The sequence below is a fragment of the Lagopus muta genome, chromosome 11 (assembly GCF_023343835.1).
Source record: "Lagopus muta isolate bLagMut1 chromosome 11, bLagMut1 primary, whole genome shotgun sequence".
In the NCBI taxonomy this organism is placed as follows: domain Eukaryota; kingdom Metazoa; phylum Chordata; class Aves; order Galliformes; family Phasianidae; genus Lagopus; species Lagopus muta.
In genome coordinates this window covers 1,532,498-1,558,101 of record NC_064443.1, presented here as the reverse complement: position 1 = coordinate 1,558,101, position 25,604 = coordinate 1,532,498, and the positions used below count along the sequence as shown (strand labels likewise).

Genomic DNA, 25,604 nt, shown 5'->3' with positions numbered 1-25,604 from the left:
CACTGTTCAGTAATAACTGTGAAATCCCAAAGAACTTGAGAAATGCATTAGTCAGCAAAAATATTTCAAATACAGAGCAGCAATCAACCATCAGCCTATTACTGCCTAAAGCAAATCACCAGAAAGAAAGGACTGCTTTCCCACTCTTTTGAGCTTTTCCTCCCCTTTCCCGGGCCATCACCACTATTCCAGGAGCTTGGGCAGAAATGCTGTCTTATTTCTGTTGATTACACTCTTCTTCACTCTCTCAGCTTCTGACAGCTTGAAACAGAGATGAGAAACCAACACAATAACTGTTCTTACACTTACCCTACCAGACATAATATTCTCAAGACATCAGACCAGGTGCTGGTTGTGAGACAGAATAAGGGATACCCTGCTCTGCTGGTCTGCTCCTTTCCTCATTACTGAGCAAGACACTCAGAAGTATTACTTGAACAGAAACACTGAACAAGCAAAGGCTTCCATTTCAGTCTGACACTCCCAATAAAGCACCTACTGACACAAACACCTCGCCAATGAATCAGCCTTCCTTGCATCAAATTAATTTAAACTATGTGAATAAAGGTAAAAGACGAAAAAAGATGAAGTTATGTTTGTGTGTCATACCTTCATCTAATGACTCTGTATTTCTCTGGTAATGACAAAATTCCTGCATTCTAGTAAGATAGCTATCTGCTTCCTATGCTGCATGCAGGATTGCTACAATATGGGCACAGATCTGAGCTGAATATTGTGCAGGCACAGGCATCTGACATTTGGGAAAATGCTAGTAATTGTTTCCTGCCATCCATTCCTTATTCCTAATATAAAACAGAAAACAAACCAAAAAACCCACCACACTAAGGGGAATGTGTCTGCTAAAGCACACCATGAATACGCAGGTCTCTGTGCTTTTTCTACTGTAACCACAACGTAGAAAGATGTTAACCCTTAAACCTGGTTGTTCCTCAGAAAGCCACAAACACGCACAAACAAACACAGGCACCATTTACCTGAGTGTCACCTGACTACAGTGCCTGCCTGAATTACAAAGCAATTATGTGGACAACCTCCAAAGACCAAGATTTATCAAAGCTAATATCAGCACTGAAGTTTTAGGTTTGCTATCTCAGCCACAACACACAGTGTCCCTTTTTTAGTATGTAAAATGCTTCCATTAAATGAGATCATTCCAGTTTTCTTTCCCCCTTTCTTAAGGCAACTGCAATAGAATCCATTAATACCTAAAATAAAACACATGTTGGGTTTGGAGGAATGGAGACGTGGCTTGCAGCCTCGGTGAAACACATCACATACACTCACAATCTATCATCAGAAACCAGAGTAATCAGTGTGCCTTATTTCACTTTAGTAACTGGACAATGGAAGAGAAAAAGTCAGCAATCATACTGCAAAACTCCAAAACAAACTCCTCCTTTAGGGAGAAAAAAGTGTGGTTCTTTTCAAAAGGTCACACGGGATATCTCATAAAACAGGAAGGTTTTAATAGATCAGCCTTTTTCTCTGTTGTTGGGTTTTTTGCTTTCTCTCTCTCTTGGAAAATGAAAAAAATACCCTCTCCATGTTATTTTATGGCATCCCCACAGAAAAGCTACTATAGCAAGACATCTCACAAAGATATGGTCAACATTATGGGAAAATACACAAACACCTGCAATAAGTTCATGCTGCTCTTACTAGCATCAAAGGCAAAGCCAGAAAGCTTTCTGCCAAACCAAATAAGAACCTCAGTATATCTCCATCACTGATAAATTCAAGCCTTTGTACCTATTTTCCTCACCTTGTAGTAAGCCTTTGCATTGTTAAAGAGAAGCTGAAAATCAGCAGTCAGCACATTCACATCATCATATTCCTCCATCTTCAGCTTCTGTTGGATTTTCATTAAATCAATTGGCTGTGAAACCACTTCATAATAGTCTGGTTGATTTCTGTGGTAATGACAAAGGCAGGCATTGTATTTCAAGCAGAAAGTTTAGACACAGAGACAACAAAATGAAACAAAGACAGTTCCAGGTAAAAGATCTGGTCAGCGTTCTGTTAGTAAACTTATTGTAATACCTGCTCCATTATCATTCTCTGTTTTCTGAGTTTAAGGTACATTCAGTCTCTACTTATATTTTCAAGAGCCATTTGAAGAGTTTATCATCCTCCCAATGCACACCCTCAGTATTACACTCCACCACTGGGGAGGAACATCTTCAGGTCAGATGTTTTAGACAGGTGTCACAAGAAATATCTCAAATACATTCAAAATACATTCAAATACATCTCAAAAACATAAAGGTTTTTCCCTTTACTGAAAACAAGTACCAACATCAGCAGGTCCCACTGAGTAATTACAACACTCACTCACACCATCATACGCTGCTGTGACACAGTGATGAGCATAGCTGATTTGGATTTTTTTCCATATTTCAACTTTCTTTAATGGTGAAGCATTCCTTAAAACCCAAGGCTTGACAAGAACCATGGCCTTACCTTCGTTTCGGTGCCCTAATGAAAAGCTCACAAAGGAGCCTGCCCTGTTCATCTTTGTAATCTCTGATGGTGTTGTAAAGTTCATGGCATACAGCAATCTAAAATTCAAGAACAACACAATAAAAAGCAAGTCAATTTTAAGGAGATAACAAATCAAGACCTGCTTACAACAAGAAGGGGAAGGCAAACTGCTCACGTATGGTGCACTCCAAAGAAATAGAGTGAAGAACACTGCATGTCCTGCATTAGTATGATCTAGCAGGTCAGTACTGCAGAACGTTAGGGTTGCCTGTTTGGTTTTTGTTTTGTATTTTCTGATTTAACAGAGTGAACTTTCTTTCAGTACTAATCCTAAGTAGAACATTCCAAATGCAGGCTAATTCAGTACAACTCTCTTTGTTACAGACATTTAAAACCATGACAGAGGTCCTTTTGCCCTGCAATTATTTAAAATCAGACTGCTAACTCAAGGCATAACAATGACATCGTATGCTTCAGCACGTATCGAAGAGCTGTTCTCCACTTATCTCTCCCAGCATTTGCTATTCAGATGCAACTCTCAATTTCTGCACTTCAGCCCTCTGTCCGCCCAGTCTCTTTCCATCTGCTAAAATCATCATCAGAAAAAAAAACAGCAGCAAAAAGGAAAATGGAAAGGGAAAAAACAAAAACGAGGAGAGCAAACCAAAGGTGAATAAGATCCTAAACACAGCTTAGCCAAGGCAGCAACAGTTTCAGGACACAATAAACTCAGTGTATACGTGCCAAATACGATTGTCAAATACGCAGGAAGCCAGAGCATATGCTGTAAGGGGCGCTACCATCCCACAATCCAGCATTTCTTAGACAAGAATACAGTAAACCCAAGAGAAAGAAAGGTGTGCACAACAAGAAGGTACTAACAGGATCCACAGTCGGGAGATTTGAAAGCCTCCTTCTCTTCCTGCTGGGGCCTGGGATATTCGTGGAGTGGTGGCCATCATCGAAGTCCCCTCCGCTGACACTGCTGGACGGCGAGGTTGCTCTTCGCCTCTTGGAACCCATGGAATCCAACTTCTTCTATAATGAAGAGAAATGTTCTTAAACTCTTGGCATTGCAACCAAATCCTCTGACGAGAGAGAGCTATTAAGTGAGCTATGTTTTGCAATGGGTCACACGTGTTTCTTACATCCACACCAGACGTGAGCTGGGAGTACAGGGAAGGCAAAACGGCCCTGCAGGTTTACACTGCCACTACCAACACCAACGTCAGAAACCCAGGGCTTACAGGTACAAAGCTGTATCAGCAACTTTTACCAGGACACATTCTGAAACCATTTACGTTTTGGTTCCTCGAGCTATGAATGATCATAACGTGAGAACTGCTATTTTATAGGAAAGAGCTGTATGGAGAAAAGTAGTTCATTCTGTCTCGAATTGTAAAACCAACACAAAATAAAAAAGGACGCCACAAAGAAGACAAATGACCAACTAAAACATGAACTGCTACTGAATACCTTGTGTAAGATTCAAGCCAGAAAAGGGCTGGGTCCTCGTGTGACCACAATTCCCACTGTGTGTGTAAGACGAACGGCACAATCATCAAGAAGCAGAAAAATCCACTCTTGTTTCAGTCACAGTTTCTAATTTATCAACTTAACAGTGACAAATGGATAACAACTGTCCAATGACTATGGGGATTTATGGACCAAGTCGCTGGCTCTTCCCTGGTTTCTAATGACAGCATCGTAACACCATCTCCATTTGTAGCTAACTCAAAGGACAGCACAGATTCATCTATCCCAGCCTGTACCGAATCAAGGGATCTCCTAGAAAGTTACAAGGTATGGCAGTACAACATAACTGCACGAGAGCATTTATGTTAGCAACAAAATGTTGAGCATGCAAATTAGATGAATAAGAACGAGGTAGGAATAATTAACAGTAAGGGAGAGCCTTAATGCAGAAGAACGGAGAGCATGGTGTACATACAATCAATAATTTACCAGATTTACCAGAGTACAACCAGCACCTCGAAAAGCCAGTCTCCTCATAGTGTCTGGTGGGCAAGCACAGATACTAGGAGAAGGGGACACCCAGAGCAGCAGGTCAGCAGTGCTGTTAGTACAGCCAGAGCTGAAAGACAAGAACAAGGAAAGAGAGAGGAGAGAGCTGACAGCAGATAGGTTATCCAAGTCAAAGAATAAATGGAAGAATTCAAGTTGGCAGACAGAAAGCAACAAACAGGAGGCAACTTTTGCTTTTTAACCTTAGCAGAAAGTCCAGAAAGCAGCTCCGCATGCAGAACACGAGGCATTTCTGTCACGGTTTCTCTGACGTTTCTCAACAAGCGGTGCGGGTTTCCCAGCCACCTGCACAGCAACGAACCACCGCACATCTGATCTGAGAGTCTGAGCTACAGAGCAGATAAGGTGGATGCAGAGCAGCACGGCAACGGTGCAGCGATCGGCACGGCCAGAACGCGGCCAGAACGCGGCCAGAACGCGGCCAGAACGCGGCCAGAACGCGGGTCAGCCTCTGGCGGGCAAGAATTGCGTCCGTCTGCCGAGCAAACGGCTGCTATCTGCCAGGAAGGAGCGCAGCGCGCCCGGCCACACAGCTTCTTTACGGACGAATCTGCTTCCATTTACAAGCGCTCTCCAGCTCCGATTTCCCCCCTTTGCGTACAACGCACGGCTCGACGGCAGTGCGACGGCCTTCATTGAGCTCACGCAACTTCTGCTCGGAACCGAACCCGGGGAAGCGGGTTCCTCCTGCGGCGCTTGGGCTGCGGGCCGTTCAGCGGGGAGAAGCGCCTCCTGCAGCGCGGGTCGGGCCGCTCCGAAGGCCGCTCCTCCCGGACGGCGCCGAACCCCGCGAGCGCGGCCGGGTCCCGGCACGGCAGGCGTCGCTCCGCGGAGCGGGACGGAGAGCAGCGGAGCGGGCCGCCGGCAGGGGTGGGGGTGGGGAAGAGCGGCCCGCCGGCCCGCCCCGCGCCGCCGCCTCCACACAAAGGGAACCCGCGGCCTCCCAGCCCCGCTCCGCCGCCCGGCCCACAGCGCCGCTCACCCCGCCGCCGCCGCCTCTCCGTGCCGCTCCTCACCGCCCCTCGCCGCCCGCCGCGGCCTTCCGCCCCGCGCCGCCGCTCCGCGCCGCCACCAAGCCCGCCCGGCCGCCAAGCGCGCCCGGCCCGCGCGACACCTCCGCGAGGAAGTGCCGCCTCGCTTTACGGCAGCACCCGCCGGCGGGAGGAAGGGGCGGGCGGGCGGATCCGCGTGCGCGGCGCCATGAAGCGACCGAGTGAGGAGCACGGGAACGGGTGGCTGGGGGGGGTGGTGTGGGAGGCGGCCGAGCGGGGCTTACGGGCGCTACTCTGCTTTGCTTTGCTTTGTAGAGCTGAGGAAGGCGAGCAAGCGGCTGACGTGCCACAAGCGGTACAAGATCCAGAAGAAGGTGAGGCCGGGCCGGGGGGCGCGGCGGTGCGTGAAGCCGCGCGGTGCCGCTCGGGCTCTGCCGACAATCCCGTGTGTGCGCTCAGATCCGGGAGCATCACCGCAAGGTACGGAGGGAGGCGAAGAAACGCGGCCGCAAGAAGCCACGCAAGGACCCCGGCGTGCCCGGAGCGGCGCCGTTCAAGGAAGCTCTGCTGAGGGAGGCCGAGCTGAGGAAGCAGCGGGTAACGGCGGCGGCAGCGCGTGTGTCTGTGTGCGTGTGTGTGCAAGTGTACGTGCACTTGTGTCCGTATGTGTGTGTGTACATGTGCGTGTGTGTACATGTGTGTGCGAGTATGTGCTCGTGTGTGTGTCTGTGTGTACATGTGGGTGTAGGTGTGCATGCGCGTGTGCGTGTACACGTGTGAGTGCAAAAGTGTGTGCGTGTGCATGTGTGTGTACGTGCATCTGCATGCATGCATGTCTGTGCATGTGTGTGCATGCATGTATGCGTGTGTGCGTTGATGCATGTATAGTCATGTGCGTGTGTGTGAAACTGAGCTGCACCAGCATCCCTTTGCACAAATCAGTACATGTGGGCAGAAGGGTGACATCCTGTCTCTCCCTCACATGCATTTTACCTCTGTTGGCTCTTGCTTGTTTGCGATCAGCTCGAAGAACTGAAGCGGAAGCAGAAGCTTGACAGGCAGAAAGAACTCGAGAAGAGGAGGAAGCTCGATGCCAAGAGGAGTGCGGCTGCGATCCAGGAACAAACTGAGGGAAAGGTTGGTGTCCAGTGTGATTGTTGTCACATGAAGCTTGTGGAGGCAAAGATGTCATCCTAAAATTACACCTCTACAAGTCCCGTGTTGTGTTCAGACAACACAGCAGTCTTCAGACTGTGTGCACAAATATAATAGAGTAATTCTCAGTTAAATCATTTCTTTTCTGCTTTATTTGCATGCAGGAATCCTCTGGCAAGTCTGAAGCAAAGAAGACGAAGAAGGCGCTGGATAAAAATGCAAAGAAATCATTTCACAGTGAGCTTGAGAAAGTAAGAAGCTTCAACTTCTTATGATTTTATGTAATTTGATGATAAGCAATGAAACAACTTAAAATCATAGAATGGCTTGGGTTGGAAGTGACCCCAAAGATCATCAAGTTCCAACTGCGTGCTCCAGGCAGGGCCACCAACCTCCCTGTCTAATACCAGACCAGACTGCCCCATCCAACCTGGCCTTGAACACCTCCAGGGATGGATGGGGCATCCACAGCCTCTCAGGGCAGCTGTCCCAGCACCTCACCACTCTCTCTGTGAAGAACTTCACCCTGCCATCCAATCCGAATCTTCCCTCCTTGAGCTTAAAACCATTCCCCCTTGTCCTATCACTGTCTATCCAAGTAAAAAGTTGATTCCCAACGACTAGGAAGTGTAAAGGTTGCTCGTGATAAACCAGCACTGAAGTAAGTGATATTACTGTAGAAACCATGAGGGTTTCAGTCTTGCCCAGTGTTGACTACTGAGATATTGAGCGTTCTGAAGACTTCTAGGACCAATGTCAGTACAAAGCGACCAGTCAGAGAGCTCTTTGAGTTATGAGATATTCCTGTCCAGGAATTTCTTGACTTCAGAAAGCTGCAGCAATTTTCACCTTTTTCTGTCAATTTGCCTTTCAGAAGATAAGAGTTGAAACAAACAGCCTTAAGAAACCTCACCTACTGAACGTTCTGTGAAATTCAGTAGTCGCTGTTGTAGGCTGCAGCTTGGCTATTACAGAGTTACCATCTGTCAAATTGCTAGTCATCTCTTATTTGAAAGCTCTCTTTCTATAATCTTTTTTTTCCCCCTTACGTAGGTGATTGAGACCTCAGATGTGGTTCTGGAGGTTTTAGATGCAAGAGATCCGATGGGCTGCCGGTGTCCCCAGCTGGAGCAAGCCATTACTTGCTCTGGAGGAGACAAAAAGCTGTTGTTGGTTCTGAACAAAATCGGTAAGAAACAGATTTTCTTGAAGTGTTACTGTAGTCACTGGGTGGTTCTGCTTTAAGTGAGCTGTGAAGAAATACGTAAAGAAATCTCAGATTCTGCTGAAGTCATAAGATCCAACTCTGAGCTCGCTGCCTTAGGGAAGTGGCCACGTTCCCTCTGCTGAGAAAACACCAAGACAGGTAGCTGCACATTGGCCCCTTGCTTTTACAATGACTTCTGGCCAGTGTCAGCCAAAAGTGGAGATCTAGTAACATTCATGTGAACAAAGATGAAGTGAGCAGGTAGCGATGCTGAACCCACTGAGATGAGTTAAGCGTCAGCAAATCGGCACAAGGGTTGTCTTTGAAGTTTGGCTCCCGTTGCTGTATGAGGGAAACCACACAAAAGAGGATGAGATCAGCTGGGAAAGCTGGTTGTTAGTGGGTTAACTGCAGTGCAAAAAGAAGGAAATGAGGAGTGAAAGAACAACAGGAACTTTGTCTTAGCATAGCTTTTGCAGGGATGATGGACTAGCCCACGTAACATCACCCCTCGTACCTGCCGTCTCCTTGTGATAGTCCAACATGAAAAACACAGGGTCTGAAAATGTAACTGTGGGATGTTCTGCTTGGGGCAGAGAATAAACACTAAAAGCTGCAGCTGTGGGTGGCTGTACTGTACTGGAAGTGTACATAAAAGCAAATACAGAAGCTGTGGAGTGTTCAGCCAAGCGTTAATTGTCGTAAAGAAATGTGCAAAGTGGACAGGATCCATCCTGGTTTCTGATTCCGTGTTAGATTTCTCCAGACAGCAACACAACATTCACAACAGTGAGGAGAAGTCTGTGCTCTTTTTTTCAGATTTAGTGCCAAAAGAGAACTTGGAGAAGTGGTTGAATTATTTGAAGAAGGAATTTCCAACGGTTGCCTTTAAATCAGCGACGCTGCTGAAGGACAGGAATATGGTAAGAGCTCTGCGTGCTGGCTCAGATGACTGAATCACACACGTTTGCATTGTATGTGTTGAAGCACGTTGAAGCAGGATCTCTTGTTCTTTGTAATTCATTTTTCCTGTATTTGATTATACTGCTTCAACTAATGGATGTTCTGTCACACGTTGAGCTTCACAGTGCAGTTGGGGAATATGTGCTGATGAAATACGTATTGTTTCGTGCGTGGGATGCTGAACTGGGGAGTGAAAGTGGGCTGTTCTGCTTAAGCAGGACAGCAAGGGGAGGGAGATGAGGAATTTTTCATCTATCCAGGATGGTTGCACATTGGATTGTAGGTAAACTGACGCAGGGTATGCGGCATTCATCTTACTTCACTGTTACTAAAGGCCATAGTTTCTGTTATTTCGTGGAAGATTATCAAGGAGTTAAGCTCCCTGGGGTTCCAGTCTCAGCTTTGTGAAGATGCTGGCTTGAGACAACGTGTAATGATGCATTTTGCTCCACCTGCCCTAACTCTGGTAACAGTGTAATCAAATAGACCCTGGTGTGAAATGCCACAGAAGCCCAAACACAGAGAGCAGCTTTAAAGTTGTGTAAAAAAGAGAGAATTTTTCTTGGACAGTTCATTGAGTGAATGTACAGATCAAAGAACTCCACCCCATGAATGTACATGGTTCCTTCCTGCTCACACAGCCCATCTGCAACACAGCCTGAACTGAAACAACAAGCCCTGGAGGTTTGTTCAGGCTGCTTCAAGTGTTTGAGTGCTACATTTTTTTTATATCCACCACTTAACTGCTAGATTCATCTTAGCCAAATTCTTACTGAACTAATTGCATTTCTTTAGAAGAAGGACACAGTAACATCAGCTAACGAAGCACAGGAGTTTGAAGTGTCACAGTAGATGAATAAATGTAAGACCAACGTGTTTGTTTTGTTGTTTCTTTTCCTTTGAACCCTGTAGCAGGAGACTTTCCGCAGAAGAAGGACACGTATTGATTTATCAAGACACACGGAAAGTTTTGGAAGTGGATGCCTTATGAAACTTCTTCAGGAGTATGGCAGGACTCAGAACAAAGCCATTCAGGTTGGGTTAGTAGGTAAGAGTTTGGAGAGATGGCAGAAGTTTCCTTTTCCTCCCATCAGAGCTCTGGTATCCTGAGTAAAACACCCAATGTGTGACTCGCTTCTGGGCCTTCTTGGCAGGGTGCTCACTTTCAGCTGAGACTCAGCACCTCAGCTGGTAGTGATCTGTCTTGTACTTCAATGCAGAGTGTCTGTGACCCATGGAATGCACATTTTATGAGGCCTTAACTGATAAAGCAGCTTTAGGTTACATACTGCACAGCCTACGCTGCCTCTTCCTCCCATCTGGTGAGGTTTGTGGTGTGACATTCAGTGATGTCTTTCTATTGCAATGTGAGAAATGAGGATACAGACTTTGTCTGAGTTCTGTATGAAGACTTCAGATCCAACTCTGATCTCACACGGAAGATGTATGTTACCAAAAACACGTGATAAGCTGTTAAATAAGCTGAGTTTTCTGATTTATGAGGATTTCTGTGTTGTTTTTTTTTTCCCCAGGTTTCCCTAACGTGGGGAAGAGCAGCATAATCAACAGTATTAAAAAAGATCGTGTGTGTGATGTTGGACCAGCCAGAGGTGTCACCAAGTAAGCTGAGTGTTAGCAGCTGTTTATTTTCCTGTCAGTTCTGATTACCTTGAGTTGGTTGTGTACAATTCCCGTGCATCAGCAGCAGTCAGAGCATGCCTACGTTCAGTTTTAAATGCATAGTTCAATTTGCATCGTTCAGAACGTGATCTTTCATCCTGGCACGTTGCCACAGGAGAATACAGTGCATAAACTTGCTCTTACTGTGCACTTGCATTTCTGTCCAGCACAAAGCACGTGATGAGAAAGCACTGAAACTGATTCTGTATGAAGTGCATTCAATCCAATGCTGAGCTTTGTGGCTTGCTGCCTTTGCTGCTATCAGTCCTTAGTTTGATTTGTCTTCAGATGTGGCCTGTTTCTCTGACCAGGTCCATGCAGGTTGTGCGTATTGATAAACACATGAAGATTTCAGACAGCCCGAGCATAATTGCAGATGCTACCAACAGTGCTGTGACTCTGGCCCTGAGAAGTATCATACACAGCGGGGAATCGTGCTCACTGAACGTGATTGAAGCAGTGGATGCAGTCCTGAATCACTGCAATAAGCAGCAGGTAAGTCCTGTCATCCTTTCACAGCGTTCAGCTCCTCTCTAGCTTTCTTAGGCCGATAACGGAAGATATTTCACTTCACACAGTTGTTCTGCACCGTTTTCTCCTTAACCAAACTTTGGTTAGCGTATCCAAACCTGATGTGACCTTTCACCCTTGTATGTGGAAGGTGGTTGCAACACACCAGGATCCTGTTGGCCACTTTGTTTTCCCAATGAGTTTGCTGATTTAAAGAAAAATAAAAATCCATCAACAAACCATACTGCCTGTATCACCAGGCAGCGATGTAACAGAGTGAAAAATGAAGACAACTTCAATGCTTCTTACTACAGTGAAGACTTCAGATCCAACTCTGATTTCACTCTAATTTCAAATAGATTCACATAAGCCTGATCCCCTTCCAGTTCTGTGATAACTGCTCCCTCACACTGTTTTCTTTTGCACTAGGTAATGATGTTCTACAGTATCCCAGATTTCAAGAACACTGAAGAGCTTTTAAGTTTACTTGCTCAGAAAAGGGGTATGCTGAAAAAAGGAGGTGTTCCCGACATAGAGAACGTAGCTAAATCACTGCTTTGTGACTGGACAGGGTATGTCTGCTATTAATTTTGTTTTGTGCTGCTGACCTCCTTGATTTTGACACTGTTAAATCTGCTGTGAGTCCGCAGCAGAAGCATTGAGTCCTGAGAACTGCTTCCAGAAAGGAGAGGCTGCTTTTGATTTTGAGCAATCAGGCTGGCTTGGCCAAGAGAGGACACCACCCAAGGATAATTTTCTAAACTATTAAAATACACACAGAGAGTAAAAGCAAATTACGTGGAATTCCTGTAGTGCTCTCTTCCATCAAGAAGGAATCTTGCAACAGGTTTTTTTTTGGTTTTTTTTTTTTTTTTTTTTTTTTTTTGGAACCTTTAGTGATTCCTGTGTTCAGCTGAGCGTGGAATGAATGAATTATGAATTCAGAATCATTGCACTTGCTGAATTGGTTCATGTGCTTCAGAGCAGGCTATCTTCAGTTCTGTTACTGACAGCTTCCGAGGCCCATTTAAACGGCCCTTTAACTGCTGCTAAACAAATAATACTGCAAGAGTGGTTCAGTTGAGTTTGGGAGGTTTGGGCTCTGGGTTTTATTCTGAAAAGATAACAGCTAAGTCACCATGTGTGGTTTTTGCAGAGCTAAAATAAGCTACCACTCAGAACCACCAGCACTGCAGATCGTGCCGCCATACCTGACAGAAGACAAAATAGCTGAACTGCAGAGGGGCTTTAATTTAAAGAAGCTGGAAGAAGAAAACAGCAGCACAGTTCAAGGTACTGCACTGCCAGCACTGAGAGCCACTGAGCAGCTGTAATGGGAGACCACGAATGGGAGTTGTCCTGGGGTTTGTATGATGGCTGTGTCAGCATGCAGCAGGCACAAACCTTCAGAGAATGAAATGGATTCCAGGGCAGCAGAGCAGTGGACTTGGGGGCTGTCTTCACACAAATTACCCCTGCTAGATTACCCCAGTAGTTCTCGGTTTCTGCTTATCTGATTTGATCTTTCTAAATAGCCACTGCTTGTAGGCCCTTTCATGCTTTTGCCCTCCCCCATTTCCTCGTCAGACCAACAAAATGTATTTCTGCTCAGTACATCTTAGACTCAGGACCAAGTTCTTCATCCTAGCAATGTTTCTGTTCTCACTTTTTCTCCCTGCTTATGTGGGAAGGTGATCCTTTTAATAGGTAGACATTGTATCTCCTGCTAACAATAACGTAACAGACAGCTCTCTATATATTTCCCAGCTTTAAAGTACCCCAGTCCAGCAAGCAGCATTGTTTTCCAATCAGCTGGCATGACTAATGGGAAAATAGTGCGAAATAAGGCGGTAGAAGAAGAATCAGAGTGGGAGGATTTGGAAACAAGCCACGACGAAGAGGATTTCATGGAGACTGATGATGATCAAGATATTATAGAAGAAGAAGAAAAAGAAGAGAATAATGTCAAGGAGGTAAACCAGGGTTTCATTTGTTTTCTACCTGCTCGGGCCCTGACACCAAGTAGCCAGTTAGCATCCTGTTACGAGCAGTGTGCAAGCACTGCAGAGCCACCTGGGGTAACACACAGCCTGTAGAGCCACACTTCTCTAGAAAGAAGGGCTGAGCATTGTGCTCAGTTGAGAAATCAGCAAATTAAGAAATCGGTGCTGCTCCTAGTCAGTCAGCACGTTCCTGGCCAGCAGCTGGGCGCTGGGACAACCGCACTGTCCTCAGCCTCTGTGTTTCATTTACATGGGAAGTTTCATTAGTGATGTCAGCAAACTCGTGTCTGACCTCTCCAACCCATTGCAGGATGGCAGGACTCGGCTGACGGGGAATGCTGAGCTTGGAACGGGACAAACAGGAGGTGCACATTCAGAAAATGAGATGGCAGGTCTGTGCTAAAACCCACAGCACAAAGTACAGCCCGCACTGCTCCAGTACTGCATTCATTTCACTAACAAACCATTCCTTTTTCTCAGAAACTGGACTTGCCAACTCACTGCCGTCCAGCTTAGACAAGGCAGCGGGTGAAGATGATGCCTACGATTTTAACACAGACTACGTGTAACGAGATGTGTGAAGAGAAGCCTTTCAGAACAGACAGGTTTCTGTTACAGAAGGGGGAGGAATGCCATGTACCATAGCTGCTGCCAAGACCCCAGTAACATATATAGTACTGCCTCTCTCCATGGCTGCAGATTTTGTACAGTTGTAGGATGCTAAAATCCTATATGTTTATTCCTGTTTAAAAATAAACATATTAAAAAAAATATTATACTGCATTAATCTGGTCTTTATGCCTTACAAAAATATTTCAAAATTACAAAGTCTCTGGTGTTTTCTTTGAAAAATAATGGTAAGTGTTTAATTCTAGTAATTAAATTTTATTCTCCCTTCATAAAAGGCAAAGAGTTTTTCCTGCAGGGTTGCAGAGGCTGTACCTCTATAAGAGTGCCTTCTGGCAGCAAGTGTTCCTGGTTTTGTGAAGGTAAAGGCTGGTTAAATAACTCTGCTTAGTTCATATGGCTGTAACATTTTGAGGTGGAAACTCTTGAACAAAAGATGGAAGTGCAGCAGTGACTAACTGGTAACTAAAGCAAAACCTATTCCTCTGTGCAATTGTATAATCAATGAATATTAAGATGTTCTAATTACAAAATAAACAAGAGTTTGGCAAAGCAGACTATGATAACAAGAAGAGAATAGATAGAAAGCTTACCCCTATCCTGGGCTCACTTACAAAACTTCAGCAGAGCAGATCTCCAGAAGAGATCCCTCCCCACTGGTAGCCAGCTCTTCAATAGGTCTAGGAGGGGTGCAGCCAGGCTCCATCCCTGCAGCCCAGCTGAATTGCCTTCACTGTGCTCCTCTGGCTGACTCAGTGCTCACCTCAGGTGATCAATCAGAGGTTCAGGTCGTGGCTCAGCAGTTCCCATACAGTAATAAAGACGTGTCTCTGCAAAACAGGGCTGCCATCTCCCCACTTCTGGGGTACAGAGATAACATTTAACTTCACGGGTCAGTAACAAACCAGCACCCAGGGCAGTCAGAACTGCGTGCAGCAAGATGAAAAGTTGGAGATCTCTTTCACTTACAAGGCACTAAAACGTTCATACACACAACTGAGCCCTTGAGCTCCCTGATGGTTTGCAGCCCACAACACACCAAGCCAGTCTTGACACCTTGCTCCCAAGTATTATTATTCAATAAAAACAAGAACCCGAGTTCAGTTAATATTGAATGGAACAGTAAGCACAGTAGCTGCTGGTCTATGTTAGCTAAAAACAACCAGCACCCAGCCACCAACTGTACAGCAATGTAAAAAAAGCTGATGGACTGCGAGCTGCAGAAGGTGGCAGCAGGCTGTTGCTTGGGGAATTCAAAGCATGAGAACAGGAAGGGCACAATGGGAAAAGACTTCTGGCAGAGAATGGTGAGGAACTTGTGATCAACACAGACCTGTTTCACACAGCCTGATCCCAGAAGTAAATACTTGGAACATTCTTAGATTGTTTCCCCCAAAATGAGATCAATGGGCTTTGATCTCAATTAGTACTTAACACTGAATTTAAAAAATGAAGCACGCTTCACATATCAGAACAAGTCAAATCATTACTGCCAGGAGCAGAGGTTAATGTCAAAAATGTAACATCAGCTTTTATTTTAAGACATTTTCTCCACCAGTTATGGAAAATGTTTGTGTGCACTAGCAGTTCAGACCACTTTTTGCATAGTCAACACTTGAGCAACCCTTCAAAAGTCAAGATTTGATTTTGCAGAATTGTGCAAGGAATGCTGACACGAATGGATGGAAGCAGTTTTCATGCAAGAAAGGACTGTTGATGAAACTATTTCACAGGGTAAGAAAACAACAACAGAACAAACTCCAAGCAGCTCTTAATTACAGTACATTGCTGCGCGGAGCTGCACGGTACAAGCTCCAGCTGAAGTTCTTCTTGTTTCTGGAACCATTTATAACTGACAAAGCAGTTTCCCCATGAAGATTCGTAGTAAAGAGCAGGAGGACACACAGCAGACAGAAATGCCCTCACAGAAGCACTGGTGTGTGGAGGGGCCCCTTCACTCCCTGCTGGAGCAGCACCCTCAGTCACACAAGCAAAGTGAGTCTCCTTTGGAACCGTGCAGCTTGGAGCTGCACCACTACAGCTGGGTGAGTGCATCTCCCTGTGCTCCAGGAGGTGAGGGCTGTTCTTTGTACAAACAGTGAAAAAAAAACAAACCATTGCTTGGCTCCACAAGTGTCCTGAGAAAATGCTGACAGTTACTGAAAACGTACTCTACTTGGCTTCGTAGGCCTCTGGATGCCTTCGGATCAGGCTGAACTTGCCTGTAGGATCAGGGACGTACCACTTCTCCCACACCTCGGCGTACGAAGCCGTTCTTCCCCACGGTTTGAAATGTCCGTTCCAGTGGAGCAGCTTGGCAGCTTTCACAAACTGAGGAGAATATCTTTTTCCAGCATTAGACCCTTTTATTGAGAAAGAAGCGTTAGTGTCTGAAATACAGGCGGCAGAAAAACAAGGATGCGATTTGTCAACCTGAAAACAAAGATTTTTCATTGGGAATGGGAGGCAAAAATCAGCAAATTAGAAAGTAATTTGGATGCATCTGAAGGACGCTTTGATCTGCCTTAGCACGTATTTAAATGAACTGCTTTAACTTCCAAGTTCTTTAAAGCCTTCTAATGCCTGGGCGTATTCAGCAGCGTATATTTTACTCATTTGAAACAGAGAGACCTCCCCCAGATTTATGGTTTTATCAGTAGCAGAACAGAGAATGACTGCTTGTTCCTCTCAACAAGCCTAGGAGGCACCTAGATACACATACAATACATATGTGGAAATACTGCTTCCAATTAAAAGGAACAAAGTATTTGAGAAATGAAGAACAACCTGCCTGGCAGCTCAAAGAGGAACACGAAGGATTAAGCCCACAAAATGCAAGAGGAACATTAGGTGGTTTTTCTTAAAGCACAAGCACATGGAAGGCAAAGATCCACTTATTGTATCATCAGCTGAGGGTCCAGCTACAGACCCTCGGCGGTGGTGGCCCCTGGCCAAGCACCACAGCTATTTCAGACATACCAAGATGTCGGACGTTCCACAGGGGATCAATGCTGGAATGCTGCTTGTAGAACACTATGAGCAGTGGAGGTGTAGTGATGCTGCCAGCCAGAGTTCTGCTGTACAGCTCCTCTCTGAAAGAGAAGAGGAAAAGAAGTTGGGAAAGGATCCTCACCTACATCAGCTGGCTTTCACTTGCAGCCTCATGACAGGAATGCACAGATAAACACACAGCCCACCATCTATTTAACTCTTAAATGCCACCACCATGACCCGGCTCCTGACCTGCACTCAGCCCCACCTCGGGGCACTTACGCTACATTAAGTGCCATCCACTTCTCTAACTGCTTCGTGATGTTCTGTAATTTCCATTCTGTCAGATTAGCAACAAAAACTCCTGGATTGAAAGAGCAGGTGTTGGCTTTCATCGCAAGCTTTCGGATGGTTTCTTTCTTGTAATCCAGAAACCCAATGTAATTGTACTGAAAAAGAAAGATTACAATCAGCTGAGCCACGTGATTTGGGTAGGAACAGCCAGGTTCCTGTGTTTGGAAGTCAGCCTCAAGAACAACAAAGCCAAGCGCCCTCCTCCAAAGCCTGGAGCCTGCAGTATTGTTACAACTGAACCAGAACAAAACCAACCTGATTCCCTGCTCCACGGACAGCAACCTTATTGGTGGTAGAGTCACAGTCATCTGAAAAAGCAGCTGCATGTCCAGGTTTCAGTGGAGTATTGTAAAGCTCAAGGATATCATCTGAAAAATGGAAATCCGCACAGAAAAATTAGAAGCAATCCTGCTTAAGCTCTGAGTGAGCTTTTGTTCAGCAGATAAAAACATGAAGTTTAATCCAATTGTACTTGCAAAGTTTTTACATCTTTCCTTGAAGCAAAAATGCTCAGCTGCTGTCAGAGGTGGCACACTGAACCCAGCTTAGACCATGGCAAAAAGCATACTACAAAACGGTCCCATACCTTGCACTATTATGTCATCATCCACATAGATGGCCTTCTCTGCATGAGGTACCAAACTGGGCAAATAGAATCTTGCAAACGTTAACTGTGGATGCACAAAAAGCAAAAAATTGCATGGAAAATGGTTCAAACACACGTGAAATTAATGCTCCAGACTGTGGCAGTGGTGTGCACAACTTCTACCCAGGAAACAAACCAGGTGGCAATATCTTAGAAATTGTTTTAAATGGGCAGGTTCCATCAATTCCTGGTTTCCTGTGAGCATCAATAAACTAACTTTAAAAATAGTCTCTATCTGAGTTTCTTGTCTCTTCATACGCATCTGTGGCACCTCAGAGGCCAACCAGCTGTGTTTCACTGGAGATATCGGTAACGAAGACTGGACATGGAGATATTCAAAACCAGCCTTTGCTATCTGAGAGAAATATTCTTACTGGAATTTAGAAACTTAATTATAAAATATTTTGAAAGCCAGCTGAGTTCTAAAGCCATTGGAGACTAAAATCAAAGCACACTGTCACTGAATAGTAACTGCAGAAGGTAATCAGCATCATCCTTACTGGCTTTATGCTGTCTGCCTTCTGGGGATCCGCTTGCACCTTCCCTTCTAAGACACGAGGGTCAAAATTCAAAATTTGGTACCTCAGGTTTTTCAGAGCAGTGTTTGTTAGCCACAGCCTGCAAACAGGAAGAGTACAAACTTGATTAAATGAAAGAAAAAACAACAGATCCAATAAAAAGAACTTGTTCTGGCCGCTCTTTTATCTACACAACAAACATAGCAGTAGAGCGCAACCTGCATCAGCCTTCAGGAGTGTTTCACATGTGTGTGCAGGGGCATGCCCACCATCAGCACACTACATGGCTGTGACAACTGAGAGGTATGAGACTGCTGCTTATTCTTTTAGAAATACATCATCCTGTTACTACAGGTGCTTCAGAAAACCATCAGCACTAACAGAGCTGTGCAAAAATGAAAGAAAAAAAAAAGGAGAGAGAAAGGAGAGAGAAAGGAGAGAGAAAGGAGAGAGAAAGGAGAGAGAAAGGAGAGAGAAACCTGATTCCATGCATTTAAATTGGTCAGGTGACATGCAGAAAGCAAGCCCTCCACTGACACACTCCAGCTGGATGTCTCAGAGAAGAGAAACACTACCAGAAGGAACAACTGGTACTCCCCATTGCAGCTGTGCCAAAAAGATGCAGTGAGCAGCAGCAGACAAGACAGCAAGCAATGCTGGAGAGTAAAAAATCAGGCAAATTCAGCTCTTTTCAAAGAGACTTTGGTTTTACAGGACTGTGGGAAGCTAACAACAAAAAAAAAACATTACCTCAAGTGGTCCACAGTGTCGTTCAAAGTAACAATATAGAAAACCACGTTGGATCTGGTGTTACGGTAAATGCTGTTCATGGCTGCAATTGCACCTCCAAGCCTCTCATCTGAGGCAGCAATGACCACAGAAATTTCCTTATCATTCCTTTCATCTGTCAGCCTCTGAGGAGCAGCAGGTATGAAGTCTATAGGCTGAAGTCCTAACGGATTGGAGTCTGTGGAGAACAAATGGCAGCACATGCTTGTTTTCCATAAGTGAAACGCAGGAACTATTACCATGCTAAATCCCTCCCTAGAATTGTTTCTATCACACAAGTTGCCTCAATGTCTGAGATGAGAAACGTGGACCAGAGGAGCCCAGCACCAAACACGCACACAACAGACCCCGTGTTGAGAATCCAAGCCATTAACATCTGTGGAAACGTCCTGCTTGCAAATACAGTGCGTGTAACTGCTTTAAGTGCTCATACACAGCACAGCAAGGAGCTACGTGGCGGCTCCAGCTACAGCAGGCTACGCTCCCCCTGAGTCCCATTCGCCACAGCTACAGCCACCCTCCTTCCTCCCTGCTGTTACCCCAACCACCCCCCACCAGTCACACTGACCTTCCCCCTCCTACTTTTGTTTCTTTTCAGGTAAAAACTAACGGACAAAAAAAAACATATTCTAAATTACCACCACTGCTGCAAGATTCTTCCACCTGATTATCAAGGCGTCACACGCAGCCCAGTTTTATTCCAAGCATCACAGATCCCATTACCTCAGCTGAAGCAGCAAGAATTTATCCTCACAGCACAGATAGGAGACCGGCAGCTGAAATGCAGGGCCACATCAGCTGTAGGAGTTACAAAAGCTGCAGGCTTTTGTAACGCTGCCCATATAACTCCAGGACACCTCAGCAAAGTGAGGAACAGAGCTGGAAAGCGGGGAATCGGGGGTCCACAGGGACGTGGAGAGGCTCTGTGGTGTTGGGAAGGGCAGAGGGCAGCAATAGGGGGCAGAGGCACAGGGACGGAGCCCCGTTAGGAGAGCAGAGCTGCATCATCGCACAGCCCCGGGCACGGGGTGCACACACACCTGTCAGCTCGCGCTTCAGGAGGTCGCTGAGGCCCAGGAAGTTGTGGTGCAGAACGAGCAGGAAGAGAACGATGGCCACCACGAGAATGGAGACGTTCACTGAGGATTCAAAGCACAAAGACGACGGGAACGGGTGGAGAGAGGCCGGAGGAGTCGGCAAAGCGCGAAGTGGACCCGAAGCGGCAGTCGGGCGTGCACAGCTCACCTTTCCTCAGGCTCATCGTGCTCCGCCGCTCCGTGTCCCGCCACAAACGGCCCCGAACGGCTCCGAGAAACCGCCGCCCAACGAGGGCGGGCGCCGGGCCGAGAAACCGCGGATGCCCGGCTCCACTCCGCCGCCCTGCCCGCGCCTCCGCCAACTGCCACCGCGGCACCGGGCTGCCCGCCGCGCCGCCTACTGGCCACGGGCTGCCGAACCGCGCAGCGCCCGGCCCCCGGTGCTCCGGCGGCGGCCGCGGGGACTCGACCGGGAGGGAGCGCGGACTGAGAGGGGGCGGGAGCCGCCCGTAGGCCGGCAGTCGGCACCGCGTCCGAACGGGCGCAGTGATGGACACCCCGCGCCCGCCGCCCGAAGGGTCCTCGCCGCGGGGTCCTGCGGCCAACACCGCCGTTGCCGTGGAGACGGCGTCCACCGCCGCGCCGGCACCTATGGAGGAGCGGGGTGGCTCCGGAGAGCTGGCTGCAACCGACGGCGGAGACCGGGGCGAGGCAGGGGAGCGGGCCGCAGACGACGGCGGGGACTTGGCCGAGAGCGCGGGAAACGCTTCGGAGCCCCGGGGGGATGGCGGAGCACAGCGGCAGCGAGAGACGGGGCGCGGGGCGGACACTTCCGGCGGCGCGCGGAGGCGCCTTCCGGTATTACTGCGCCTGCGCGGCAAGGATGCGGTGTGTGCTGCCATCAGCGGGGAGGAGCCTGGAGTGCGGGGGGAGGGGGAGAGCGAGAGTGAGGAGGGCGACGTCGGCGAAGCCGAAGAGCGGGAGCGGGAGCAGGAGCAGGAGCAGGCCAAGGCCAGTGAGGAAGACGAGCAGCGGGAGCAGCAAGAGCAGGCCAGTGAGGAGGACGAGGAGCCGTGCCCCGCCACCATGCTGGACGTGTTCCGCTCCATCCCCACACAGATGGTAGGGGCGGGACGGCCCCGCGGCGGCTGCCCGGCGGGGTGCATCCGCTGAGCGAAAGCTTTGTTTCCACAGGACTACAAGGGCCAGAAATTAGCGGAACAGATTTTCCAGGGCATCATTCTTGTGTCTGCCGTAAGTACACGCGGTGATAACGAGGGGCTCCTTGGGTTTGTTCTCCGATTTTAGGATCTCGGTTCTTCTCGTTGCTGGCTTGGCATTAACGCTTTAGTTCCGTATTTATTTCTTTAGTTTTGAAATTGGCCTTCAGTTTTGCAGACGAAGTTAGAAAGGTGCACCAAGTGTGCTTTCAAACAGAAAAACCCACACCATCATTTGTTCTTAACTCTCCTCCACGCCCCCAGCCAAGCGTGGCTTCAGCAGCCTTTCTGTGTGCTTGAAATGTATCAAAAACGTGCGTGTTTGTTGGTTTGTTTTTTAGGTAATTGGTTTCATCTTCGGATATGTCACTGAGCAGTTTGGATGGACTGTCTACATAGTTATGGCCGGATTTGCATTATCCTGTTTGGTAAGGGGGTTTTCTTGTGCCCAAGCCAGAAACTATATCCACTATTTAACCTGAAGCAGCAGTTGAATGACAGGGCTGCAAGCACAAATGTTTGCCATTTAATTCAGGTAGCAGTGCACGTCTCTGCTTTCTTTGAGCTGCAGAGCAAGCACTCCTGTACTTAAACTGACATGACAACACGTTAAGATTTTATAGAATGCTGCAATTTCATGCTGCTGCCTACACTGAATTGATTTTCCATTTCAATTAGATATTAAAGTTCATCTGACTCTGTTGGTAATAGAAATGGCAGTGTGTTTCTCTGGGTACCCAGAGAAACGGCGAGCTGCTGCTAAAAGGAACGTGGAGACCCAGATGGAAAGCACGAATGTCCATGCTGCAGTTCAGGTCTCAGAAGCTGTGCACTTCTTTAACTCCGTGCTTTACGTGTTTTGTTTTGTTCCTGTTCTCTAAGCTGACACTCCCCCCATGGCCCATGTACCGCCGCAACCCCCTGAAATGGCTGCCTGTGCAGGAGTCGGGCACAGAGGATAAGAAGCCAGCAGACAGAAAACCAAAAAGGCATTCTAAAAGCTAAATAAAATGGTTCTTTGTTATGGTACGCTGTGGCAATTAACTTTGTTAAGCTTTAATATATTTTCCCTGAGAGATGCTTCTTGTCTCAGTATTGTAGTTTCTCCCCCTTATTGGTTTGCACGCTGTCATGAGTTCATTAAGAGCTGCACAGAGCACTAAGGCCCTCTCTGCTTTGGCTGCAGTTTAAGTGAAGTCATAGGGAAAACAGCATGGAGTGCTGAATTTCAGGCTGAGTTCAGATTCTCCTCAAAGTGTTTTAGCAAAAAGGAAAACACTGCCCACACTCCAATCGAGCGTAGTTTGGCTATTGCCGTGAGTGAGGAGGCAAAATAAAACTATGCTTCTTTGAAAGCATTTTTCTAACCACGTGAAAAACAAGCTGTCAGCAGTGCCAGGTTGAACCAGGTCATGTGAGACGGTACATAATGCTCGGTTTTGGGAAGTCCTAAGGGCTTGTAACTGATGTAGGGTATGAGATGGCACTGACAGCTTTGTTAACAGCAGGTTCACGTGGGGGGAGAAAGCAGCGTCCTGTGAGACGCCATAGGAAGGTATGAACGCTTTTGTCTCAAAGATGGCTGTAAGATGCACGCACAGCTGGAGGCATCTGCCTATACAGGGCTGCCAGGAACCGGGCCTCGTGTGGGAGCCCTGCAAGCGCGTTGAATGAGCCTTCACTGTGAGCAACCCAAGAGGAACCGGACTACAACCTCGATCGCTGAGGTTCGCTGCTTAGGCGACTAATCGCGACATACGGGGGATTTCTGCCGGCTCCTCTATGAAGTGAACCGCGATATAACAGAGTAGGCCGGCAGCTCTCGCGAGAGCGGCTGGCGTGAAGTGGGCGTTGCCAGCGCGCGTTGCCGCCCAGCAGGACGGGCGCTCAGCAGTTAGCGGAACTGTGAACGGGTCGCTGCTCTCGGGACGCACCCACGTGCAGCCGTGGTCACCGCACGGCGGCGAGCTGCTGCTAAAAAGAGCGTGGAGACTCAGAAAGCACGAACGCCAGTGCCGCAGATGCTGCAGTTCAGGTCTCGGGCTGCAGAGGATGCCCGGCCGCGTCAGTGCTGCAGCGGGGATCCCGGCTGTGTGCGGTGCGAGCAGCTGGGCGATCTGCTCAGCGCGGTGGGAGAGCTGAGGGGAGAAGCAGAAAGGCTGAGGGACGTCCGGCACTGTGGGGATGGGATCGATTGGCGGAGTCGCACTCTGCCATCCCTACAGGGGCGGTGCTGGGAGATGCTCTGCTGTCTCACAGTCAGGCGGGAAGGGGAGACCTGAGAGGCAGAGAGGGATGCAAACAAGTCCCTGTTCGGGGCAGCAAGCTGACTGCCCCTCAGCCTGTCCCACCTTCCCAGGTGCCCTTACAGAACAGCTATGAGGACCTGGAGCTGGAGGGACTGGGGGATGTGGATGGCGGTGAAAGTCCAGCCGTGCAGCAGAGGTTGCCCAAGGTGGTCAGTCTGCTCCCCGTTTTGCTACAGCATCAGTCGGGAAGAAAAGAAGAGCTGTAGTCATAGGGGACTCCCTTCTGAGGGGATCCGAGGGCCCAATATGCCGCTCGGATCCATCCCACAGGGAGCTGTGCTGCCTGCCTGGTGCCAGGGTGAGGTGTTGCCAGGAGCATCACTCACCTGGTCAAGCCCTCTGATAAATATCCGTTACTGGTTTTCCACACTGGAAATGAAGAGGTCGGCAAAAGAAGTCCTCAGGCAATCAAAAGGGTCTTCAGTGCTCTGGGAAGACTCCTGAAGGATCAGGAGTGCAAGTTGTGTTCACCTCTGTCCTCTCTGTTGGTGACTGGGATCCACACAAAAGGAGTAGGGTGGACATGCTGAATGAATGGCTTTGCCAGTGGTGTTGTACTCAGGGCTCTGGGTGCCATGGCTTGGGACACAGCCTTGAGAAGGGGGGAATGCTGACAGCGGATGGGAGCTGAGTAGAAGGGCCACAAATATTGTTGGGAACAAGGTTAGCAGGGCTTTAAAATAGATATGATGGGGGTGGGAGGTGCACTAGGTGACAGAGAAGTGTGTGGGAATGCTGTCACCTTGGGAGGCAGTAAGGGAAAACCTCAGACTTGTTCTGGAGGTACTAGGGAGGGCTCCTGAGGAGGAAACAAGGCCAATAACTAAGCTGAAGTGCCTCTGTACCAATGAACGCAGAATGGGAAATAAAAAAGAGCAGGTAGAAACCATGGTGCAATCGGGAAAGTATGACCTAATTGCTATCATGGAAACATGGTGGGATGAATGCCATGATTGGAGTACCCTGATTGAGGACTACAGGCTTTCCAGAAGGGACAGACAGGGTAGGAGGGGAGGCAGACTTGCCCTCTACGTTAAGAAGTGGATAGATAGTGAAGAACTGTGCCTGAGGAACAGCCCTCATCAGGTTGAGAGTGTGTGGGTAAAAATCAAGGACTGGTCCAGCAAAGGGCAACTAGTGATCATCAGATGGCCTTAAAGGGACCCTTCCAGGTCTAAGGATTCGATGATTGTATAATGTCGCTCACACTGATACACTTTTCCTTTCCTTCTCTTTCCCCTTCCCACATTTTATAATAAAGTGGTTGGGCAAACATTTGACTCCATTCTGAGTCCTAAGCTCATGAACCATCTCATGTCCAATAATTCACAGGATCACAGAATCCTTAGTTAGAAGGGACCTTTAAAGGCCATCTAGTCCAACTTCTCTGCAGTGAACAGGGACATGCACACATAGGTCAGGTTGCCCACAGCCTGATGGAGCCTGGCCTTAAAAATCAGGGATGGAGCAACTACCACATCTCTGGGCACCCTGGTCCAGTGCTTCAGCCCCTTCACTGCTCCCATCCACAGCTGCACCTTCCCCATGCAGGCCTCAGACCTGCACCTGGGGGGTGGAGCAGGCAAGGAAGGTTTTCATTTGCAGCTTCAAGCAGTTTTGTCCATCCCCACCCTTCCTTTGTATTCTTGCCTCCAGCCGTTTTTCCTTCAACCTGATGGATGCAGGCTGCCTCAGGTTTTGTGTTTTTGCCTTTGAAATAAGCTGTCTGTGCATGGGTGAACTGTGCTATCCCTGCTCTTTCTGTCTGACCCCCACACCACAAGTGAGAGCTGCTCCTCCCCACTAACTCTATACAAGTACTTGGGGTAAGGTTTGGTGTCTCACACCGTGGCCTCAGCATGGATTCTGGTACCACCATCACCTCCACCTCCACCATCACCTCCCTCCCTCTATGTGTGTGTGTATATATATATATCACTATCTATATATACACATCACTTTAGCCCAACCTTTTGCTATGACAAATTGACACACTTTTTTCTTTTTTTTTTTGGACACTCCTTTTATACAAAGCTTAGCGTTGCAGCCCTATAG

At 47.6% G+C, this 25,604-nt stretch overlaps 4 protein-coding genes and 4 non-coding genes across 20 annotated transcripts in view; 6 read left to right on the top strand and 2 right to left on the bottom strand.

Annotated features, from left to right (window-relative positions):
- PBRM1 (polybromo 1) overlaps positions 1–5,633 on the bottom strand; it is a 61,118-nt gene extending 55,485 nt beyond the window's left edge. For 3 of the 13 annotated variants that reach the window (XM_048957675.1, XM_048957681.1, XM_048957683.1), the window contains exons 1-4: positions 4,731–4,930; positions 3,385–3,540; positions 2,482–2,579; positions 1,784–1,931 (exon numbers count right to left, since the gene is read on the bottom strand). In XM_048957675.1, coding sequence (XP_048813632.1) covers positions 1,784–1,931; positions 2,482–2,579; positions 3,385–3,540; positions 4,731–4,859 — 531 coding nt within the window. In that variant the 5' untranslated portion in view covers positions 4,860–4,930. Of the gene's footprint in view, positions 1–1,783; positions 1,932–2,481; positions 2,580–3,384; positions 3,541–4,476; positions 4,598–4,730; positions 4,931–5,530 lie in introns of those variants that run through there. The other 10 variants (XM_048957677.1, XM_048957686.1, XM_048957684.1 and 7 more) reach the window with 9 other exon arrangements.
- A 17-nt stretch (positions 5,634–5,650) lies between these two features.
- GNL3 (G protein nucleolar 3) lies at positions 5,651–13,861 on the top strand. The gene is made up of 15 exons (XM_048957693.1): positions 5,651–5,761; positions 5,856–5,914; positions 6,000–6,137; positions 6,564–6,677; positions 6,860–6,946; positions 7,749–7,884; positions 8,722–8,825; positions 9,778–9,913; positions 10,398–10,485; positions 10,857–11,040; positions 11,485–11,627; positions 12,212–12,348; positions 12,823–13,028; positions 13,369–13,450; positions 13,539–13,861. The coding sequence occupies exons 1-15, from the start codon at positions 5,749–5,751 to the stop codon at positions 13,625–13,627; spliced, it is 1,716 nt and encodes a 571-aa protein (XP_048813650.1). The 5' UTR covers positions 5,651–5,748; the 3' UTR covers positions 13,628–13,861.
- Positions 7,943–8,015, top strand: LOC125699016 (small nucleolar RNA SNORD19). The gene has a single exon (XR_007379406.1). It is a non-coding gene; the product is annotated as a small nucleolar RNA SNORD19 (small nucleolar RNA).
- On the top strand, positions 10,235–10,307 carry LOC125699015 (small nucleolar RNA SNORD19). The gene has a single exon (XR_007379405.1). It is a non-coding gene; the product is annotated as a small nucleolar RNA SNORD19 (small nucleolar RNA).
- Positions 10,711–10,789, top strand: LOC125699017 (small nucleolar RNA SNORD69). Its single transcript, XR_007379407.1, has one exon. It is a non-coding gene; the product is annotated as a small nucleolar RNA SNORD69 (small nucleolar RNA).
- LOC125699014 (small nucleolar RNA SNORD19) lies at positions 11,334–11,406 on the top strand. The gene has a single exon (XR_007379404.1). It is a non-coding gene; the product is annotated as a small nucleolar RNA SNORD19 (small nucleolar RNA).
- Positions 13,862–15,190: 1,329 nt separating the features above from the next.
- Positions 15,191–20,451, bottom strand: GLT8D1 (glycosyltransferase 8 domain containing 1). Its single transcript, XM_048957691.1, has 9 exons — positions 20,229–20,451; positions 20,024–20,122; positions 18,945–19,161; positions 18,177–18,294; positions 17,617–17,701; positions 17,286–17,398; positions 16,959–17,125; positions 16,665–16,777; positions 15,191–16,048 (listed from the first exon to the last, which is right to left on the bottom strand). Exons 1-9 carry the CDS (start codon positions 20,242–20,244, stop codon positions 15,858–15,860), a joined length of 1,119 nt encoding a protein of 372 aa, XP_048813648.1. The 5' UTR covers positions 20,245–20,451; the 3' UTR covers positions 15,191–15,857.
- A 9-nt stretch (positions 20,452–20,460) lies between these two features.
- SPCS1 (signal peptidase complex subunit 1) lies at positions 20,461–22,269 on the top strand. Its single transcript, XM_048957694.1, has 4 exons — positions 20,461–21,142; positions 21,215–21,274; positions 21,582–21,668; positions 22,123–22,269. Exons 1-4 carry the CDS (start codon positions 20,570–20,572, stop codon positions 22,243–22,245), a joined length of 843 nt encoding a protein of 280 aa, XP_048813651.1. The 5' UTR covers positions 20,461–20,569; the 3' UTR covers positions 22,246–22,269.
- The last annotated feature ends 3,335 nt before the right edge of the window (positions 22,270–25,604 follow it).

Coding starts and splice junctions, on each gene's coding strand:
- GNL3 (XM_048957693.1), top strand. Junction 6,678..6,859: donor AGGAACAAACTGAGGGAAAG/GTTGGTGTCCAG, acceptor ATTTGCATGCAG/GAATCCTCTGGCAAGTCTGA. Junction 12,349..12,822: donor AAACAGCAGCACAGTTCAAG/GTACTGCACTGC, acceptor TATATTTCCCAG/CTTTAAAGTACCCCAGTCCA.
- GLT8D1 (XM_048957691.1), bottom strand. Junction 18,295..18,944: donor GACACTGTGGACCACTTGAG/GTAATGTTTTTT, acceptor TCCTGTTTGCAG/GCTGTGGCTAACAAACACTG. Junction 16,049..16,664: donor GTGGAACGTCCGACATCTTG/GTATGTCTGAAA, acceptor TCTCAATAAAAG/GGTCTAATGCTGGAAAAAGA.
- SPCS1 (XM_048957694.1), top strand. CDS start 20,570: ATGGACACCCCGCGCCCGCCGCCCGAAGGGTCCTCGCCGCGGGGTCCT. Junction 21,143..21,214: donor GCTCCATCCCCACACAGATG/GTAGGGGCGGGA, acceptor TTGTTTCCACAG/GACTACAAGGGCCAGAAATT. Junction 21,669..22,122: donor GATTTGCATTATCCTGTTTG/GTAAGGGGGTTT, acceptor CTGTTCTCTAAG/CTGACACTCCCCCCATGGCC.